Source organism: Schistocerca cancellata, chromosome 12 (assembly GCF_023864275.1).
Source record: "Schistocerca cancellata isolate TAMUIC-IGC-003103 chromosome 12, iqSchCanc2.1, whole genome shotgun sequence".
NCBI classification, from domain to species: Eukaryota; Metazoa; Arthropoda; class Insecta; order Orthoptera; family Acrididae; genus Schistocerca; species Schistocerca cancellata.
In genome coordinates, this window is record NC_064637.1 from 39,359,494 (window position 1) to 39,382,284 (window position 22,791).

The window sequence follows — 22,791 nt, forward strand, 5'->3', positions numbered from 1 at the left end:
TCATTTCTGTATCTGTTGTTGTTAACATAAACTACGTCAGCTGTGTAATGGTCCGAAGACAATGTTGCTGACAGATGATCAGCTGGGATCGAATAGGTCCACAGGTCCGACTGCGAGTGCCAAGAAATGTGATACGTAGGAAATTGTCAAATCACTGAAAGCACCAACTGTGGATTTGAGAAAGACGGTAAATTCATTAGATGCTTCCAACAGTGGAAAATAGGTTGAAAGAAACACAAGCTTTGTTGTTTTTATTATAGAGGAAAAGAACGATAAATTTCTTTCGACGTAAGCAAGTGCGAATACGTATCTGTTACGCTGCCTCAAAATAAAAATATACGAAGCACCTCATGTGTCTCGTTGACAAATTTCACAGGGTAGCAAATGCACTTAAATGACTGTATTGTCACCATCATCTTTAAGGTACGTTCAGATGGAACACATTTGATCGCAACATTTGTCGGCAATAGCGTTGCTGGCAACAATGCTCCAATGTGGCTGCTTTAGAGGAGAACTGCGTTTTGTAGCCGGGCCATATTGCTGATACTGCAAACTGTTGATGAGGTATTGACGTACAGTTGCCGGTGTTGTCCACGAAGTGTGGAGAGCATTTTTTATTGCAGGGCATTATCCATCCCTGTTCTCGTCTATAAACGCTTTTGCCCCTCGCCCTCATATTTGTTTTCTACTTCTCTCGCCGACAGCGCTGCAGTCACGTGTCTGAGCAGAAACCAGTGTTGTTCCGCTTTTGTTCGAATGTTTGTGTGCGTGCGTTCAGCCCCATATATTGTAGTTGTTTCTCGTGTCGAGCATTGCAGAAGTGGACAAACCAGAGAAGTATGAAATTTATAAAAGCGGTTCTTCTACGAACAGAGGTATGGAACGTCGAAATTAATGTACCCTGTCAGAAGATAAAAAATAGTTGACGAGCTGTTGTCGATTAGCTGGGAGTCAAGCTGGATGAATGAATCAAATACACTACTGGCCATTAAAACTGCTACACCACGAAGATGACGTGCTACAGACGCGAAATTTAACCGACAGGAAGAAGATGCTGTGATGTGCAAATGATTAGCTTTTCAGAGCATTCACACAAGGTTGGCTCCGGTGCCGACACCTACAACGTGCTGATATGAGGAAAGTTTCCATCCCATTTCTCAAACACAAACAGCAATTGACCGGCGTTGCCTGATGAAACGTTGTTGTGATGACTCGTGTAAGGAGGAGAAATGCGTACCATCACGTTTCCGACTTTGATAAAGGTCGGATTGTAGCCGCTCGCGATTGCCGTTTGTCGTATCGCGACATTTCTGCTCGCGTTGGTCGAGATCCGATGACTGTCAGCTGAGTATGATATCGGTGGGTTGAGGAGAGTAATACGGAACGCCGTGCTGGATCCCAACAGCCTCGTACCACTAGCAGTCGAGATGACAGGCATCTTATCCGCATGCCTGTAACGGATCGTGCAGCCACGTCTCGATCCCTGAGTCAACAGTTGGCGACGTTTGCAAGACAACAACCGTCTGCACGAACAGTTCGACGACGTTTGCAGTAGCATGGACTATCAGCTCGGAGACCATGGCTGCGGTTACCCTTGACGCTGCATCACAGACACGATCGCTTGCGGTGGTGCACTCGACCACAAATCTGGCTGCACGAATGGCAAAACGCCATTCTTCCCTATGAATCCAGGTTCTGTTTACAGCATCATAATGGTCGCATCCGTGTTTGGCGACATCGCGGTGAACGCACATTGGAAGCGTGTATTCGTAATCGCCATACTGGCGTATCACCCGGGCGTGATGGAATGGGGTGATATTGGTTACACGTTTCGGTCACATTGGCGGCACTTTGAACAGTGGACGTTACATTTCAGATGTGTTACGACCCGTTGCTCTACCCTTCATTCGATCCCTGCGAAACCCTACATTTCCGCAGGATAATGCATGACCGCATGTTGCAGGTCCTGCACGTGCCTTTCTGGATACAGAAAATGTTCGACTGCTGCCGTGGCCAGCACATTCTCCAGATTTCTCACCAACGGAAAACCTCTTGTCAATGGTGGCCAAGCAACTGCCTCATCACAACACGCCAGTCGCTACTCTTGATGAACTGTGTTATCGTGTTGAAGCTGCATGGGCAGCTGTACCCGTACACGCCATCCAAGCTCTGTTTGGCTCAATGCGCAGGCGTATCAAGGCCGTTATTACGCCCAGAGGTTGTTGTTCTGCGCACTAATTTGTCAGGATCTATGCAGCCAGAGTGCGTTCTATTTCTAGTATAATACATTTGTCCAATGAATACCTATTTATCATCTGCATTTCTTCTTAGTGTAGCAATTTTAATGGCCAGTAGTGTAATTCCGAAGTTTTCGAACCTGTACCTGCTGTGAGACGAAAGAGTTGGACAGGAAGAGAAGGAACAAAGGTGGGTCTTCATCCATATTTACATCTGATGGTAGCAGCTTCATTCTAGCCCCGTCTCGAGACGTACCCGAAGCAGCCGTTGATAGTGTAAACAGTGATGCGTGTAGACCAACAAAAATAAAATAGAACTGTATTCTAATTTCAAACTTTCCGTAATGAAATCTTCCAGTCCTGCTACCGAAGCATTGCTTACTGGTGAATAGCGTAATGTACAGAGGTACATTAAATTTCTGTGCCAATAGCCAGTACCTGAAAACAGAATGGTGACTGCCAATCTGGTTGTCCCATATTTGTATCGGAAATGGGTTCTGGGACTCCCTGCTTGTACGAGATATTCGAAATCGTGTTCTGACATTCTGATAAAATTCTGTCAAAGGTATATATACAGCATCAGTTCTCTAGTTAAATTTTTCGAAGCATTCCGCTTACTTAAAAATGAGCGCATTCACAATGTCTGATTCCTCTCGTCCTTGCTAACTTCAGGTTTACGGAAAAGCAGTTCAGCCATACTCGCTGACACTAACGTAAGTTCGTCCGTTTTATGGCAACTGTGTGGACCCCTGTAATCCTTTCTGTCCCGGAAATGTGCTGCCACAAGCAATAACGGGCTATAATAGCCTGTAATGTTGTAGAACATGTGGCTGCAATTCGTGCTATTCGTGTGGCCGCAGCATTGCCGGACAACGTTCTCTGGATACATCGTCTGCAGTACGATATTTTTACTGTCCGTCTAAACGCACCTTTAGACATTTTTGATCGTAAATGGAAATAATTTGCCAGAGCATGGTAACTGTCCTCTAAGAAACTATGGAGCAGCTCTCTCTTACGTTGTGCTTACCTTTCCTCCGTCCTTCTTGTTGCTCATTTCTAATTTTATTCCCGCTTTGTACAGCTTGTCAATTTAGAAATTTTTAAATACTTTTTCTGTTACTACCGACTCTTTGGTATTCCTTCTTTCTAATTATTTTCTTACTTACGTAATCCATGCTCCTGTTAACTCTTTTCCCAGATACACGAAATTATCCGTTTCGTTGTGCTGTTGTAACTCATTCGGTAGAGACATTCACTGAAGATTAACGTAGGGCCTGTCATTACTTCTGATATTTTCTGTAGAGCGGGTTGGATAGCGTGGTGTTTGTTCTAAAATCGTTTTCAAAAATCAACTGTCTGTTTAGCCTTTAATTCATTGATATCTTGTTAAAATTAGTACTTTAGTGTGCAAAATATAAATGCATTTAACTTGAAAAATACAATTACAAACTATGAAACAACTTTTCGGCAATGCTTCAGTTTTTGGCATCTTACCTCAACCTTGGGGCAAGAGGACTTTGTGACTACGTGTGTACAAGTCCCTGTTCGGGCGCCAATATAAAATGACTTTTATCTTAATAATATGAATATTTATATATGTGTTAGAGAGAGAGAGAGAGAGAGAGAGAGAGAGAGAGAGAGAGAGGGAGACTGATTTTTGATTGAGATTTTTACTTTAAGTCGTAACTGGTACCTGAATTTTGGTTGCTGCCTCCTTTAATGATCAGCTTCTGCACCAGTTGGTGACGTATTATAATTTGGAGGCAGTTATTGTTCTTTAAGGTTTAAAAATACGACTCTGTTAGTTACTTGGCCGTATTGCGGATAGCTTTGAGCCCAAGTTTACGTAGCTTTTCATACCTAAGGGGCCACTGTTGTAAGTAAATAAAATCAAATAGCAATCAGCTTTTCGTGAGGAAAGGAGATTCCTTGGCACTACAAAGTACACGTCCTGCTCCATCAAAATTCGTCAGTGGAGTTCAGCACCATACTATTGTACAAGAACATAATCCAATTACTGCAATTTAGAAATTATGAGAAGTTGTTACGTATTGAATGAACACTATAGAGAATGCATTTCCTTTCCTGTGTATCAGTGAACTTTGTTCACTTACAATTCTGTCGATTGATAGCTGGCGACGACAATGAAGTTCACCTCCTTTTCCAAATACAAGATATTTCTATCCTTCACTTCCAGAAAATTTGTATACATAAATGTTTGACAGATCTTACACATACTGTACTCGGTTTTATCACTAAAATAGCAGTTTTCATTAAATGTAATGATACGTTCTGAGCGACGGCCTAGCAACACGCCCTCTTTCCACAAGATATTGATTAACAGTCCTCTTTTTTTAATAAATCAATTTTTTTAGTCCATACTCAAGGATTCACAACTACTATCGTTGCGGTCATTGCGCGCTAAAGAGTTTCTTGTTGTCCAGCTGCGCTTCACTTCACTTCACTTCACTTCAAGCACTTTTTGAATCAAATTTAAATTTACGGTATTTGCATACATTATGGAGCTTCTCAGAATAAAATTAGGCATAAAAATTAGTTAAGAATAGGGCAGTGAAGCTCACATAACATTACGACTTTCCACTTAGTGGTAAGATATCTATAGGATTGGAATGCTGTCGTTTACCGTGTAGCGAAATCATCAGGAATTCAAAAACATTTGCTAAACAATTTATAATCAATAAAAATGAGTAGTAACAAGAGTCCGTTAAATTTCGGTTACACGACGAAACACTGAAATCTAAAGGCTGTAACTTCAACTAAATACCTAATGATTACAATTACGAATAACTTAAATTGCAACAATAGCATCCATAATATTGTCGAGAAGCCGAACCAAACATAATGATTTAGTGGTAGGACACTTAGAAGATGCAACAGGTCTACTAAAGAGACTGCCTACACTACGCTTGTCCGCCCTATTTCGGAGTATTTCTGTGCTGTGTGGGATTCGCATCAGGTAGGATTGATGGAGGACATTAAAAAAGTTTAATTATCGTGAAATAGTTGAGATGGCGTCATAAGTGAATTGTGGCGGCAGTCATTAAAACAAAAGTGTTCTTCGTTGCGGCGTTACCTTTTCTCGAAATTCCGATCACCATCTTTCTCCTCCGAATGCGAAAATATTTTATTGACGGCCTCTCCTACATAGGCAATCATCATCGTACTAAAGAATGAGAAATGAGAGCTATCTACATCTACATGGTTACTCTGCAATTCACACTTAAGTGCCTGGTAGAGGGTTTATCGGACCATTTTCATACTACTTCTTTACCATTCCACTCTCGAATGGCGCTTGGGAAAAAGAAACACCTAAATGTTTCCGTTCGAGCTCTGATTTCTCTTATTTTATTATGATGATCATTTCTCCCTACGTAAGTGGGTGTCAAATATTGTCGCATTCGGAAGAGAAAGTGTTGATTGAAATTTCGTAAATAGATCTTGCCGCAAAGAAACGCGCCTTCGTTTCAGTGACTGCCACCCCAACTCGCGTATAATATTAGTGACACTCTCACCCCTATTGCGCGATTGCCCCTCTCAAGCTCTTTCGATGTCCTCCGTCAATCCCACCTGGTAAGGATCCCACACCGCGCAGCAATATTCCAGCAGAGGACGGACAAGTCTAACTTAGGCCGTCTCTTTAGTGGGTTTGTCGCATCTTCTGAGTGTTCTGCCAACAAATCGCAGTCTTTGTTTCGCCGTCCCCACAATATTATCTATGTGGTCTTTCCAATTTAATTGTAATTCCTGGTTATTTAGTCGAATTGACAGTACTTAGATTTGGCGGCCGGTGTGACAGTGCGGTTCTAGGCGCTTCAGTCTGGAACCGCGTGACCGCTACGGTCGCAAGTTCGAATCCTCGGGCGTGGATGTGTGTGATGTCCTTAGGTTAGTTAGGTTTAAGTAGTTCTAAGTTCTAGGGGACTGATGACCTCAGAAGTTAACTCCCATAGTGCTCAAAGCCAGTACTTAGATTTGTGCGATTTATCGTATACTCAAAATCTATCGGATTTGTATTAGTACACACGTGGAAGACCTCGCACTTTTCTTTGTTTAGTGCCAATTGCCACTTTCCGCACCGTACAAAAATCCTATCTAGTTCATTTTGTAATTGGAATTGATCGTCTGATGATTTTACTAGACGGTAAATTACAAAGTCATCTGCAACTAATCCAGGGGGGCAGCTCAGATTATCACCGAGGTCATTTATGTAAATCAGGAACAGCAGAGGGCCTATGACACTACCTTGCGGAACGCCAGATACCACTTCTGTTGTTCTCGATGATTTACCGTCTGTCACTACGAACTGTGACCTCTCTCAGAGGAAATCACGAATACAGTCACACAACTGAGACGAAACTCAATATGCACGCAATTTGATTCATAGTCGCTTGTGAGGAACGGTGTCAAAAGCCTTCTGGAAATCTAGGAATATAGAATATATCTGAGATCCCTTGTCGACAGCACTCATTACTCCATGGGAATAAAGAGCTAGCTGCGTTGCACAAGAACGATATTCTCTGAATCCGTGTTGGTTATGTATCAATAAGTCATTTTCTTCAAGGTGATTCATAATGTTCGAGTACATGCTCCAATATCCTACTGCAAATTGAGGTCACTGATATAGGTCTGTAATTCAGTGGGTTATTCCTATTTCGCGCGACTGCTACGGTCGCAGGTTCGAATCCTGCCTCGGGCATGGATGTGTGTGATGTCCTTAGGTTAGTTAGGTTTAATTAGTTCTAAGTTCTAGGGGACTGATGACCTCTGATGTTAAGTCCAATAGTGCTCAGAGCCATTTGAACCATTTTATTCCTATTTCCTTTCTTGAATATTGGTGTGTCCTGTGCTACTTTCCAGTCTTTAGGAACATACCTTTCGTCAAGTGAGCGGTTGTACCGGTGGATCAAAAAGTCGGTATAAATTTGAAAACTTACTAAACCACGGAATAATGTAGGTAGAGAGGTACAAATTGACAGACATGCTTGGAATGACATGGGGTTTTATTTGAACAAAAAAAAAGAGTTCACAAAATGTCCGGCAGATGGCGCGTGAAAGATCTCTTGCGCGCGTCGTTTGGTGGTGATCGTGTGCTCAGCCGCCACTTTCGTCATGCTTGGCCTCCCAGGTCCCCAGACATCTGTCTTTGCGATTATTGACTTTGGGGTTACCTGGAGTCGCAAGTGTATCGTGATCGACCGACATATCTAGGGATGCTGAAAGACAACATCCGACGCCAATGCCTTACCGTAACTCCGGACATGACTTACAGTGCTGTTCACAACATTATTCTCCGACTACAGCTATGTTGAGGAGTGATGGACATATTGAGCATTTCCTGTAAAGAACATCATCTTTGCTTTGTTATGCTAATTATTGCTATTCTGATCAAATGAAGCGCCATCTGTCGGACATTTTTTAAACTTTTTTTTGTTCTAATAAAACGTCATGTCATTCCAAGCATGTGTGTCAAATTGTACCTCTCTATCTACATTATTCCGTGATTTATTCAGTTTTCAAATTCATACTGACTTTTTGATCACCCGGTATATAATTGCTAAGAAAGGCGCTATTGTGTCTGCATACTCTGAAAGGAACCTGATTGGGATACCTTCTGGACCGGAAAGTTTTAAATGTTTATTTTTTCCGCGAAGTGTTAGATGTTCGAACTGTAGAGAAGTACTGTGAAGACGTTTCGATGTGCCCTGTGCGAGGTACTTAAAATGTAAATTGCCGAGTAGCAATGTAGGAGAATCAGAGTCATGAACTAAATAAAATCTTCTACATTTTGCTGTTACGAGTCCACGTACTCGAGAGAGAGATTTCGTCACAAATTAGGCTCTAGTTGGGCGAGAGTCTCTTCCCAAATCGAGGTCAGTTCCTGGCTTAGCGACGGAACAAAGAGGAAAACAAAAATTAGGGTAGTGGAGGCGAGGCGAGAGTTAGAATGGGGGGAGGGTGGTCGGACTGCACTTCCGGTGGCCACCCTTTCTGGCCGCCTCTGCCTTTTTTTGTGGGTTAGGAGCGACGGGGGATGGCGGGGGAGGAACGCATTAATTTTAGTGGCCACCGTGCCCTTCCCTCCCCCTGCCAGCTCCTCGCAGCTTTTACAGCCGGCGGCCGGCGCTCCGGAGTTTACCTATGACCCACTAACCCGGCCCTTATCTGCTGTGTACTATCTCGCCGTCTGTTATTCCTGCCTCTGCCTGCCTGCCCGGTGCCCCCGGGCCGTATCTAAAGCGACGCGCGAGCTGCGACCGATCCGTTCGTGCTCTTACCCTGCCACCCGCTTTACGAGCACACTAAACTAAATAGCGTGCGACCGCCCCTTTTTTACCGCGTTTGTTAACCGTCGCAGCGGTAATAAAGTCCCATCGCAGGCAAAAGGGACGCAGCGGCTGGGCAACTGTTCCCGAGGATGTTACGAGATTTACTCGAAAACCACAGTGTGTCCCACAAGTTGCCGGACTACTACTTCACCTGCCACGCAGCGAACGTGAAATCACAGGCAGTTTTCTTTTAGCAAGGGGTTGATACTCTTACGGGAAATGTTTGTCAGGTGATCTTCCGTAGCAGAAGTGACTCACAGTAACATTTCTAAGGTCTGTATCAAACTTCTTTGACAAAATTGGTATGTCAAATACACTACTGGCCATTAAAATTGCTACACCACGAAGATGACGTGCTACAGACGCGAAATTTAACCGACAGGAAGAAGATGCTGTGATACGCAAATGATCAGCTTTTCAGAGCATTCACACAAGGTTGGCGCCGGTGGTGACACCTACAACGTGCTGACATGAGGAAAGTTACCAAACGATTTCTCATACACAAACAGCAGTTGACCGGCGTTGCCTGGTGAAACGTTGTTGTGATGCCTCGTGTAAGGAGGAGAAATGCATACCATCACGTTTCCGACTTGGATAAAGGTCGGATTGTAGCCTATCGCGATTGCGGTTTATCGTATCGAGACATTGCTGCTCGCGTTGGTCGAGATCCAATGACTGTTAGCAGAATATGGACTCGGTGGGTTCGGGAGGGTAATACGGAACGCCGAGCTGGATCCCAACGGCCTCGTATCACTAGCAGTCGAGATGACAGGCATGTTATCCGCATGGCTGCAACGGATCGTGCAGCCACGTCTCGATCCCTGAGTCAACAGTTGGGGACGTTTGCAAGACGACAAGGAACAGTTCGACGACGTTTGCAGCAGCATGGACTATCAGCTCGGAGACCGTGGCTGCGGTTACCCTTGACGCTGCATCACAGACAGGAGCGCCTGCGATGGTGTACTCGACGACGAACCTGCGTGCACGAATGGCAAAACATCATTTTTTCGGATGAATCCAGGTTCTGTTTACAGCATCACGATGGTCGCATCCGTGTTTGGCGACATCGCGGTGAACGCACATTGGAAATGTGTATTCGTCATCGCCATTCTGGCGTATCACCCGACGTGATGCCATGACGTGCCATTGGTTACACGTCTCGTTCACTTGATGTTCGCATTGACAGCACTCCGAACAGTGGACGTTCCATTTCGGATGTGTTACGACCCGTGGCTCTGCCCTTCATTCGATACCTGCGAAACCCTACATTTCAGCAGGATAATGCACGACTGCATGTTGCAGGACCTGTACGGGTCTTTCTGGATATAGGAAATGTTCGACTGCTGCTCTGGCCAGCACATTCTCCAGATCTCTCACCAACTGAAAACGTCTTGTCAATGGTGGCCGAGCAACTGGTTCGTCACAATTCGCCAGTCACTACTCTTGATGAACTGTGGTATCGTGTTGAAGCTGCATGGGCAGCTGTACCTCTACACGTCATCCAAGCTCTGTGTTACTCAATGCCCAGGTGAATCAAAGCCGTTATAACGGCCAGAGGTGGTTGTTCTGGGTACTGATTTCTCAGGATCTATGCCCCCAAATTGCGTGAAAATGTAATCGCATGTCAGTTCTAGTATAACAGTCTCAATGAATACCCGTTTATATCTGCATTTCTTCTTGGTGTAGCAATTTTAATGGCCAGTAGTGTATGTTTGACGTAGTTCACGAGTTCAAATGGTTCAAAGGGCTCTGAGCACTGTGGAACTTAACATCTGAGATCAGTCCCGTAGAACCTAGAACTACTTATACCTAACTAACTTAAGGACATCACACGCGCCGGCCGGAGTGGCCGTGCGGTCATAGCCGCTACAGTCTGGAACCGCGTGACCGCTACGGTCGCAGGTTCGAATCCTGCATTGGGCGTGGATGTGTGTGATATCCTTCGGTTAGTTAGGTTTAAGTAGTTCTAAGTTTTAGGGGACTGATGACCACAGTAGTTAAGTCCCATAGTGCTCAGAGCCATTTTTGACATCACACGCATTCATGCCCGAGGCAGGATTCGAACGTGCGACCGTAGCAGCTGCGTAGTTCCTGACTGAAGCGCCTAGAAACGCTTGGCCTCAGTGGCCGGCATTTCTTAAGAGAGTATTCTGTTTAGTAATATGAGAAGCCAGCTTACTGAGCAAATACTGAAATACTCTCTCATCCATTCATAATTAATTTGTATATAAGAGTTCACGCCCTCCACTTACGGCTCTCGTAACAAATTTTGCTGAATGCTTCTATTATCTCGACGTAATACCTCTGGGTTCATCCAAGTATGTTTCCTTTTTTCCGCCGCTTTTCTTTCAAATACAAACACACAGTGCAGTTGTGGTAGTAGCAATTCGTCATTCCCTTACTCACGTGATGGTTGTTCGTATTCACAACTGCGAATACATTTCATTTGTGGATTAGAGTAGCCTCTTCTGGTAGATTTGTATGAGAAAACCTGGAGCGATAAGAGGCAAGGTCATTGTCACCATTGATGTTTATTTGTTCTTTGAAAATGGCGTTAAAGAATTGTTGTTATCTGTCACGGACGGAAAATAAGTACAATGTGATTCACTGATGATGGAGCGATGCTATCTGGAAGTGAATAGAAATTGAGTTTTGTACGAAATGTAATGGAGCATGTCCTAGGTGTTTGTGAAGGTATGCACACAAATAAGAAAGTGTTACAGACGGAGATAACAGGGGACTAAATGTTGCAGCCGGGAAAGAGGAACTTGTTAGGTACATGTAAGGCATAGAAGTAACGACGCCGGCCGCTATGGCCGAGCGGTTCTAGGCGCTTCAGTCCGGAACTACGCTGCTGCTACGGTCGCAGGTTCGAATCCTGCCTCGGGCATGGATGTTTTTGATGCCCTTAGGTTAGTTAGGTTTAAGTAGTTCTAAGTCTAGGGGACTGATGACCTCAGATGTTAAGTCCATAGTGCTTAGAGCCATTTGAACCATCTGAAGTAACGACAAGGCTAAAAGGTCTTTTATAAGGATGTATAGCAACTAGTTTCCAGGAATGTAAAAGTCGTGCCTAGCTGTGCACGCATTAAAACGAGTCTACAATCTAAGAAGAAAATCGAGAAACGAACTGCAATCGGCGCAGAGCGTCTGAAAGTACTTGGCGAGCACGCGGATATACTCACAATCCGTTCCTTTTAAACATAAATACGTCATGCCGCAATTCAGTTCACGTGCTGAAGGATTTTAGATGATGCGGTTACAACTCGGCTACTATGAATTGTATACATTGCATAGCACTCAGAATTATGAGGATGTGGGCTGTTACTTTAATCCCATGTCGTACTCCTATTAGTTAAACCGCTGTCCCTTTTAGTGACTGCGAATTACGAAACTAACAGCATAAGAAGTAGCAATTTCTCAGTTGATATAATGCGGACTTCTGTTAGAACAGACCAGCCATTCTAAAGGAACTATCTAAAAAATGGTTCAAATGGCTGTGAGCACTATGGGACTCAACATATGAGGTTATCATTCCCCTAGAACTTAGAACTACTTAAACCTAACTAACCTAAGGACATCACACACACCCATGCCCGAGGCAGGATTCGAACCTGCGACCGTAGCAGTCCCGCGGTTGCGGACTGCAGCGCCTTGAAGGAACTATGACAGTGTAATATCCTTTTTGCAACACGTTACAGATCTTTGTCGAACAAATAAGGTAAATATTTAATCAAATTTCTTTGTCAAAGAAATTTGGTAGTGTAATACGGGCCTAAGAATGTCATGAGATTTATTCTAGAAGCACAGTGAGCCCGAAAAGTTCTCAGACAACTATGTTTTTATTTATGTATTTATTTTGCATACAACGAATGTGAAATCTAAGATATTTGTTTCAGCAAGTGGTGGTCTTTTTAGCATGTGATTGATTGTCTAGGAACAAATTGTTACCAGAGACGGAGGTACGTGCCAAGTTCTAAAATGAATTACAGATGAAGACATCATTATATATAGCACAATAAAGCATTAAAACCGCCAGTACAATACAGTAGCCAGCCTCTGTGACCAAGCAGTTCTAGGTGCTTCAGTCTGTAACCGCGCGACTGCTACGGTCGCAGGTTCCAATCCTGCCTCGGGCATGGATGTGCGTGATGTCCTTAGTTTGGTTAGGTTTAAGTAGTCCTCCGTTCTAGGAGACTGATGACCTCAGATGTCAGACCTAAGTCCCGTAGTGCTCAGAGCCATTTGAACTATTTGAACAATACAGTAACAACAGCATTTGCTGTAATTGGTACAGCAACGTAGGGTGAGTAGACGTGTCATGAACGATTCAGTATCCTTTATTATTATTATTATTATTATTATTATTATTAATTCTAGCCAACGGCCTTGCAGCAGTAGTAACACCGGCTCCCGTCAGATCACCGAAGTTAAGCGCTTTCGGGCTGGGCTAGCAGTCGGATGGGTGACCATCCGGTCTGCCGGGCGCTGTTGGCAAGCGGGGTGCACTCAGCCCTTGTGAGGCAAACTGAGGAGCTACTTGACTGAGAAGTAGCGGCTCCGGTCTCGTAAACTGACATACGGCCGGGTTAGCGGTGTGTTCACCACATGCATCTCCATATCCGCATCCAGTGACCCATGTGGGCTGAGGATGACACGGCGGCCGGTCAGTACCGTTGTGTCTTCCTGGCCTGTTCGGACGGCGTTTAATTTTTTTATAACTAATTCTTAGCCTACGATGAGAGGGTATTCGGAATTTTTCAAACGCCGCCTAGAAGTGCTAGGCAGTGAACAGAGATATAATGTCAACACACGTAAAATTATAAACCTAAAGGGGTTTAGAAATTACGATTGGAGTGTCATAGGAAGTGTAAACAACGTTTTGTAGATAATGCATGATTAGGAGTCCACGTATGGAGATGAACGACAGTCGTTCGACATGAACAACGGTATAATAACATAAGAAGAAAGAGGTCCATTTCCGACCCTTCACGTGGCCGCTGGATGAGACGGGTATGCGTTGTAATAACTGCAACTGCAATCTATATACAGTGCGTAAAAAAATCACGAGCAAAATCTTTAGATTGTTTTCGGGAAAGAAAAAAACACTTGTTTATGTGACTAATGCATCTTAGATGTACCTGTCCTCGCTGGAGGCGGATGAAGGTTTTGACGGTAGGAATAATCTGTAAATAATTTTACAGGCACTGAGTCCCTTAATACAAAACCTTCCAACTACCTTTCAAACCATGAATCAGCTAACTTGGATATCAAATGAAACTATGCGGTACCAGAGACCATCCAAGCCTGAAACTTCTGTGGTGTATGTACGCAGAGTGTATTAAAGCATGGAAATTTGTACCAGCGCCGGGATTCGAACCCGAGTCTTCTGCTCATTAGGCAGGTCGACTAACCTGTATGCCAGCCTACACAGACTACCCTATCACGCCTCCCTCGTCAGTCCTGCAGTTGGGCGAAGCCACTGTGCCAGGATGGCATACGGGTTAGTGCATCTGCCTAGTGAGCACGAGACTCGGGTTCGAATCCTGCCTCTGGGAAAAAATTTTCGTTCTTCGCTTTAGTCATACATGTTTGAGGCCTGAGAAGGATTCTGGAAACATGTGGTCCAACCTGGCTAAACATCTATACCTGGGTTTCAGGCAGGATCCCCCGTTTCATTCAATGAGTTGTTGCTATTCTATTACAGTTAGAGAGTGTCTGCCATGCTGTTCGAGTTTAGGTGGAATATCAAGTGCGCTGAGACGTGAATGCTAATTTAGATTGAGGAGGGAGACGTGTTAGGGTAGTCGATGCAGTTCTGCTAAGCCACTGTGCCAGGGTGGCGTAGTGGATAGCGCGTCTGCCTTGTGAGCACGAGACCCGGGTTCGAATCCCTGCCTTGCTACATTTTTCGTTCATCACTTCATTCTGTATACCGGGTGATCAAAAATTCCATATAAATTTGAAAACTTAATAAACCACGGAATAATGTAGACAGAGGTAAAAATTGACGCACATACTTGGAATGACATGGGGTTTTATTAGAACAATCCCATATTGCTAGAGGCGTGAAAGATCTCTTGCGCACGTCGTTTAGTGATAATCGCGTGCTCCGCCGCCACTTTCGTCATGCTTGGCCTCCCAGGTCCGCAGACCTCAGTCCGTGCGGCTATTGGCTTTGGGGTTACCTGAAGTCGCAAGTGTATCGTGATCGACCGACATCTCTAGGGATGCTGAAAGACATCCGACGCCAATGCCTCACCATAACTCCGGACATGCTTTACAGTGCTGTTAACAACATTATTCCTCGACTACAGCTATTGTTGAGGAATGATGGTGGACATATTGAGCATTTCCTGTAAAGAATATCATCTTTGCTTTGTCTTACTTTGTTATGCTAATTATTGCTATTCTGATCAGATGTAGCGCCATCTGTCGGACATCTTTTGAACGTTCGTATTTTTTTGGTTCTAATAAAACCCCATGTCATTCCTAGCATGTGTGTCAGTTTGTACCTCTCTATCTACATTATCCCGTGATTTATTCAGTTTTCAAATTTATACTGACTTTTTGATCACCCAGTACCTGCTTAACTTCACTATCCGTAGCTTGGCGCCAACATAACCACGCCAGTCCAAGATGGATAGAAAACTAAGACTCAGTGCTGCGGAGTCGATGGTGCTTGGTCCGTTGTCTCATGTTACCACCATTCTCTGGATACTACTATGTTCTCCAGAACTCGAAGCTGGGCGGTGGCGCGGAACTTCCTAGTCGACGACATGCAACAAATTTATCGACAAATTAGTAATAAAAAATCGGCTGTCACGCACAGCTGTGGTAGCATATCAGTTAGCTCTAGAGTGATAGTGGGCCTTCACGCTTCTGCCTGTTCGCGTAAGCACTGCTCCTGATTTGTGGGCTCCTCCTCCCTGCCCTTATTGATCGATTCTGGTACACTGGTCGATCGGAACGCTACTGTGCACGTATCGATAGACTGGAGTAGGTGACTGGTCCCTTGAGCCGCGCGCCTGCTTGCAGGCAGCCCGCCTACACCTGTTGCTGGTCACGTGGTGCGGCGCCGACCGCCACAGAGCGGGCAGGTCCCGTATTACAGGGGCACGGGGAGCGGCGTCCCCAGTGGGGGCCAACCCTAGCAGCCTATCCTTCTACTACTGGGCAGACACACACGCTAGAGCAGCTCTTAACAACTGGCCGGTTTTGAGCGCGAGTACTCGCGTCTGCTCAGGCACGTGCTCGCGAGCAGGTGCAAGGTCGCGTAGTAGGGTGGGAGGGGAGGGAGGGGAAATGCGCGCGCACGTTTGAATAGGGCCGCAGCGTGCCTATTGAATTCGCGCCGACTGTGTAACGTTTAAAGTACTACGATCAGCTCAGACAACGGTCACTTCGCTGGTTAAGAATCATGTCTAGTCGCCGTTGTGTAACTCCAACCATGCTTTCACAGTTCAGCCCCCACTAGGAGGTATTGTATCTGTTTACAGAAAAATATGGTGTTGCAAAATGTTTAGTATGTCACAAAACGCTGAATTCTTTCAGGAAATTTAAATTGCAGTAACATTATATGTCGTACCACGCGAAAGACCACGGAAGTGGAAAATGTGATGGACCAGATCGTGCACAGGAAGTTAATAAACTTAAAAGGAAGCTATCCGAAGAAGATCTGGACGACGAAGAAAAATCAGCTGAGGCAGCTCTCGGAGTGGGTTACAAAATTGCTTTGCTTTTAGCAAAATCCCTGTGCCTCTTAACTGATGGCGATTTAATAAAAGAATGTTTGGTAGTTGCAGCGGAACATTTGTGTCCATCTCAAGTTGAACAGTTTCGGATTGTGCCATTATCTAACACGACCATTATGCGTCGCATACAGGACATGGCAGACGACGTCCAGAGCCAGATTGCAAATATCTGTAAAGATTTTATGGCGTATTCTCTAGCACTGGACGAAAGTCTTGATATCACTGGAACAGCGCAGCTTGCCATATTTATTAGAGGTGTTAATAGAGATCTTCAGGTGAGGGAGGAGCTCCTCGATGTTGTAGTCATGAAGAACACTACAACCGGAGGTGATATTTTAAGTAGTGTTGAAAATATAGGATTGTCGTGGAATTCTTTAGTTTCAGTGTCTACAGATGGCAGAGGCATACACTAAGCTAATAAAATTATGTGGCACGTGTACATTCTCCTTTATTTGTTTCATTTGCCGCAGTAATAATTTGTGAGTGATATCCCTGCAGGTGGCCGCGGATTTACATTGACTGGCGGCAACTGTTGTGTGCCCCACGTGACTCTCCCCACTCTCCGCTCTGGTCCGGTAGTGGGGATAGCGTGCTCGCGCTGCTCCGTGCTCGCGCCTTGCTGCTCACAGCTTGCTCCTCGAGCACGTATGTTGTGAAGCCCTGCGCTACAGAAACCCGACCCCGACCTCCGGCCTCACTTCCTGCCGCTGCAGGTCGTGCTGTTTGTGTGCTGCGTGTCTCCCTCTGCACCGCGGACAGGAAGTCGCCGTTCTGCGAACACCGCCTTAGTAAACAGAGTCAAGGCCGCCCCGCCCTGCCTTCCTCGAAATCCTTTCTCCTCCAGTGCACCTCCACGGAATAGGCGGAGGCACGCCGATTTTGGATACTAACAAGAAGGCCACGCCCATTCATCGTTAGCGATTTCGTCCACATTTATCGTAGCCTGTACGCAGGGCTTTGTCAGAAATGACAGTGACACGAATGGAAGCTCCAGATTACGAAGCGTTTTGAAACAAATAAACAAAAAATGAAAAAAATGGCCGGATTCGGGCATTGAGGAATCCGTACAAACTTAACTGCGTATATTGATACTTCTTACGATACTTTACTATAAAAATACAGCGACCAGCCACTTTTTTAATGCGTTTTTGTTTACGCCAATATGCATTACGGGTTTGCACCCATCTTCAGCTGGCAAATTACATGTATCTTCAGTTTCTACAGTGGTACAATATCGACGGCAGTTTGGATGCTGCAGCTGGCCTGTGCAAAAGCAACGATCCCAATCATTTACTTCAATTTCGCGAGTTTAAAGTTACGCACTATCTGTTGTTAATTTTACTTAAATTCTCCTCTCCTTGTTTTTTCTTTTTTGTTCTTCTTTTTTGTAACAGCAAAAACACTTCTGGTCACGTATTTTACACAGGTGCACTGTTATCCGCCATGTTGTCCACTGACAGTTTTGTTCACATACAAGCTGTTTATCTATGGACAGAGTTATATTTTACGAAAGTTTTGAGTTTCTAGCTAAGCTACTGTTTACAAAACATTGACTTGGGTGATAGAAGGATTCTAAGTACGATGTATACAATTTTTTTTTGGTTACTTAGGCAGTATTGAAGATAATAAACTAACATAACACATTTATACAAAGTAGTAATTCATACATTTACAACATAACAAAGATAGAATTAAGATTTTTATGTTATATATTATTACATGCATTTGTTGGGTTTATATTAGATTATGTTATTTCTTGATTGTGCTTAGTAAGTGGTTTGATAAGTAGAGTGTGGAAGTTTTTCAGAAATATTCGGTTTGGTAACAGTTCGGTCGTTAAGTATGTCAGAAGGGGATGCATGTTTATGTGAATTAATTTCGATTTCTTCTAGGAGGTTCATTCTTTTTCCTTTGTTGGCTAGGTGGAGAACTTGTAGGTTATGTGATATGTCTGTTACTTGATGTTGTTGTTCTGCTACATGTTGAGCAAATGTGGATTTATGTAAGTTTTTTAAACGAAGAGCATCTATGTGTTCTCGAAAACGTATATTGAAGTTTCTCCCTGTTTGGCCTATGTATGTTTTTGGACATGAGTTGCAGTTAAGTTTGTATATCCCTGATTGATTGTACGGTTTGGTATTATTTTTAATGTTAACGGACAGCTTTGACCTTTATTTTGTTATTTGTATAGTAGCTTTCTCTTCAAACGAATAAGTTTCTCGCCTTCCAGTTCATCCAGTCTGGGAATCTCGACTATTTGTGCATGTTACCAACACTGATCCAGGCACGACATCACTCTCAGAGATTCCAAGATTTTCGAGAATGCTTTCATTTCAATAATAGGCCTGTGAGTCTGACATAAAGCCATGCAGTAGGCAGGCGATCATTATTATAGTAATCAGTAGTTTTGCAGTCAAGCTCACTGGGTCGCAATCGTAACAGTCGAACAATCAGGCAAGGAACCACTGTATTGCCGACATGACACGTTTCCAGATATCCACGAGCGATTGGTGCACGTGGATACGATATTTCGAGTTGTATGTGGAACGCCGTATCTACGTGCAGCAATCGCTCCTGGATATCTGATGATGTATGAAATCCAAAACGCGTCAAAATGGTTCAAATGGCTCTGATCACTATGGGACTTAATTTCTGAGGTCATCAGTCCGCTAGAACTTAGAACTTCTTAAACGTAACTAACCTAAGGACATCACACACATCCATGCCCGAGGCAGGATTCGAACCTGCAACCGTAGCAGTCGCGCGGTTCCGGACTGAAGCGCCTGGAACTGCTCGGCCACTCTGGCCGGCTATTCTTTGGCGCTTTAGAGTATTACGTGTAATAAAATATTTACTACCCTTTGGGGCCAAGAAATTTGAAATGATCCATTTAGTCCCACCTCACCGTATGGGCCAACCTTGTTGTTGTTGTTGTTGTTGTGGTCTTCAGTCCAAAGACTGGTTTGATGCAGCTCTCCATGCTACTCTACCCTGCGCAAGCTTCATCTCCCAGTACGTACTGCAGCCTACATCCTTCTGAATCTCCTTAGTGTATTCATCTCTTGGTCTCTCTCCACGATTTTTACCCTCCACGCTCCATTGGTGATCCCTTGATGCCTCAGAACATGCAACACCAAGCGATCCCTTCTTCTAGTCAAGTTGTGCCCCAAATTTCTCTTCTCTCCAATTCTATTAAATACCTCCTCATTAGTTATGTGATCTACCCATATAATCTACAGCATTCGTCTGTAGCACCACATTTCGAAATCTTCTACTCTCTTCTTGTCCAATATTTATCGTTCACGTTTCACTTCCATACATGCCTACACTCCATACAAATACTTTCAGAAACGACTTCCTGACAATTAAATGTATACTCGATGTTAACAAATTTCTCTACTTCAGAAATGTTTTCCTTGCCATTGCCAGTCTACATTTTATATCCTCTCTACTTCGACCACCATCAGTTATTTTGCTCCCCAAATAGCAAAACTCCTTTACTACTTTAAGTGTGTCATTTCCTAATCTAATTCCCTCAACATCACCCGACTTAATTCGACTACATTCCATTATCCCCGTTTTGCTTTTGTTGATGTTCATCGTATGTCCTCCTTTCAAGACACTGTTCATTCCGTTCAACTGCTCTTCCAAGTCCTTTGCTGTCTCTGACAGAATTACAATGTGATCGGCGAACCTCAAAGTTTTTATTTCTTCTCCATGGATTTTAATTCCTACTCCGAATTTTCCATTTGTTTCCTTTACTGCTTGCTCAATATATATAGTGAATAACATCGTGGATAGGCTACAACCCCCACTCACTCCCTTTCCAACGACTGCTTCCCTTTCGTACCCCTCGACTCCTACAATTGCCATCTGGTTTCTGTACAGATTTTAAATAGCCTTTCGATCTACATTTCCATCTACATCCATACTCCGCAAGCCAGCTCACGGTGTGTGGCGGAGGGTACCTAGAGTACCTCTATCGGTTCTCCCTTCTATTCCAGTCTCGTATTGTTCATGGAAAGAAGGATTGTCGTTATGCCTCCGTGTGGGCTCCCTGTATTTCACCCCTGCCACCTCCAGAATTTGAAAGAGAGTATTCCAGTCATCCAGTCATCCAGTTTTTTTGGTCATCAGTCTACTGACTGGTTTCATGCGGCCCGCCACGAATTCCTTTCCTGTGCTAACCTCTTCATCTCTGAGTAGCACTTGCAACCCACGTCATCAATTATTTGCTTGACGTATTTCGGCCTCAGTCTTCCTCTACAGTTTTTGCCCTCTACAGCTCCCTCTAGTACCATGGAAGTCATTCCCTCATGTCTTAGCAGATGTCCTATCATCCTGTCCCTTCTCCTTATCAGTGTTTTCCACATATTTCTTTCCTCTCCGATTCTGCGTAGAACCTCCTCATTCCTTACCTTATCAGTTCACCTAATTTTCAATATTCGTCTATAGCACCACATCTCAAATGCATCGATTCTCTTCTGTTCCGGTTTTCCCACAGTCCATGTTTCACTACCATACAATGCTGTACTCCAGACGTACATCGTCAGAAATTTCTTCCTCAAATTAAGGCCGGTATTTGATATTAGTTGATTTCTCTTGGCCAGAAATGCCTTTTTTGCCATAGCGAGTCTGCTTTTGATGTCCTCCTTGCTCCGTCCGTCATTGGTTATTTTACTGCCTAGGTAGCAGAATTCCTTAACTTCATTGACTTCGTTACCATCAATCCTGATGTTAAGTTTCTCGCTGTTCTCTTTTCTACTACTTCTCATTACCTTCGTCTTTCTCCGATTTACTCTCAAACCATACTGTGTACTCATTAGACTGTTCATTCCGTTCAGCAGATCATTTAATTCTTCTTCACTTTCACTCAGGATAGCAATGTCATCAGCGAATCGTATCATTGATATCCTTTCACCTTGTATTTTAATTCCACTCTTGAACCTTTGTTTTATTTCCATCATTGCTTCCTCGATGTACATATTGAAGAGTAGGGGCGAACGGCTACAGCCTTGTCCTAAACCCTTCTTAATACGAGCACTTCGTTCTTGATCGTCCACTCTTATTATTCCCTCTTGGTTGTTGTACATATTGTATGTGACCCGTCTCTCCCTATAGCTTATCCCTACTTTTTTCAGAATCTCGAACAGCTTGCACCATTTTATATTGTCGAACGCTTTTTCCAGGTCGACAAATCCTATGAAAGTGTCTTGATTTTTCTTTAGCCTTACTTCCATTATTAGCCGTAACGTCAGAATTGCCTCTCTCGTCCCTTTACTTTTCCTAAAGCCAAACTGATCGTCACCTAGCGCATTCTCAATTTTCTTTTCCATTCTTCTGTATATTATTGTTGTAAGCAGCTTCGATGCATGAGCTGTTAAGCTGATTGTGCGATAATTCTCGCACTTGTCAACTCTTGCCGTCTTCGGAATTGTGTGGATGATGCTTTTCCGAAAGTCAGATGGTGTATCGCCAGACTCATATATTCTACACACCAACGTGAATAGTTTTGTTGCCACTTCCCCCAATGATTTTAGAAATTCTGATGGAATGTTATCTATCCCTTCTGCCTTATTTGACCGCAAGTCCTCCAAAGCTCTTTTAAATTCCGATTCTAATACTGGATCCCCTATCTCTTCTAAATCGAGTCCTGTTTCTTCTTCTATCACATCAGACAAATCTTCACCCTCATAGAGGCTTTCAGTGTATTGTTTCCACCTATCTGCTCGCTCCTCTGCATTTAACAGTGGATTTCCCGTTGCACTCTTAATGTTACCACCGTTGCTTTTAATGTCACCAAAGGTTGTTTTGACTTTCCTGTATGCTGAGTCTGTCCTTCCGACAATCATATCTTTTTCGATGTCTTCACATTTTTCCTGCAGCCATTTCGTCTTGGCTTCCCTGCACTTCCTATTTATTTCATTCCTCAGCGACTTGTATTTCTGTATTCCTGATTTTCCTCTAACTGAGGCAGTTGGAGTTGATTTGCCGTAACAGCCAGACGGCTGAGGTGAGGCAGTTCTCCCGCCACTGTTTCCCGTGGCTGTACCTCAGAGAGGCGGCTGTTCCCTTGTCCGGAGCTGTACGCTGCCACGGAGCTCGCGGGCTGGCCGTGGCGGCCTTCCGACGCGTCCACCCGGCCGCCGCCTCGCAGGCCGGCCCAGTCCGGCCCCTGGGACCTGGGTGGGCCCATTAGCATCTGCAAACACGGCCGGCACGCGTCCTTTCTTGGACCCCTCCTTTGTTCCGTTTCATCCTCCTCCCGCGCCGAACGACACAAAAACCGCGCCGGTGCGCGCCCCGGCGTTCCACGCCCTGTGGCTGTGTCCCCATTATGGCACTGGGGTCAGGTCGTTACCGTGGTCCCAGGCCCGCATCCCTGCGCCTGTCCAGATCGCCTCCGGACCGACAATGGTTTCGGTCTGTGCCGCCAGTCACGGCCGGGTCTCT

At 44.4% G+C, this 22,791-nt stretch overlaps 1 protein-coding gene across 1 annotated transcript in view; it reads right to left on the minus strand.

Moving 5' to 3' along the window:
- LOC126109426 (translation initiation factor IF-2-like) overlaps positions 1-22,534 on the minus strand; it is a 61,888-nt gene extending 39,354 nt beyond the window's left edge. Inside the window, exon 1 of the mRNA XM_049914460.1 lies at positions 22,391-22,534. Coding sequence (XP_049770417.1) covers positions 22,391-22,534 — 144 coding nt within the window. The remainder of the gene's footprint in view (positions 1-22,390) is intronic.
- Positions 22,535-22,791: the final 257 nt, after the last annotated feature.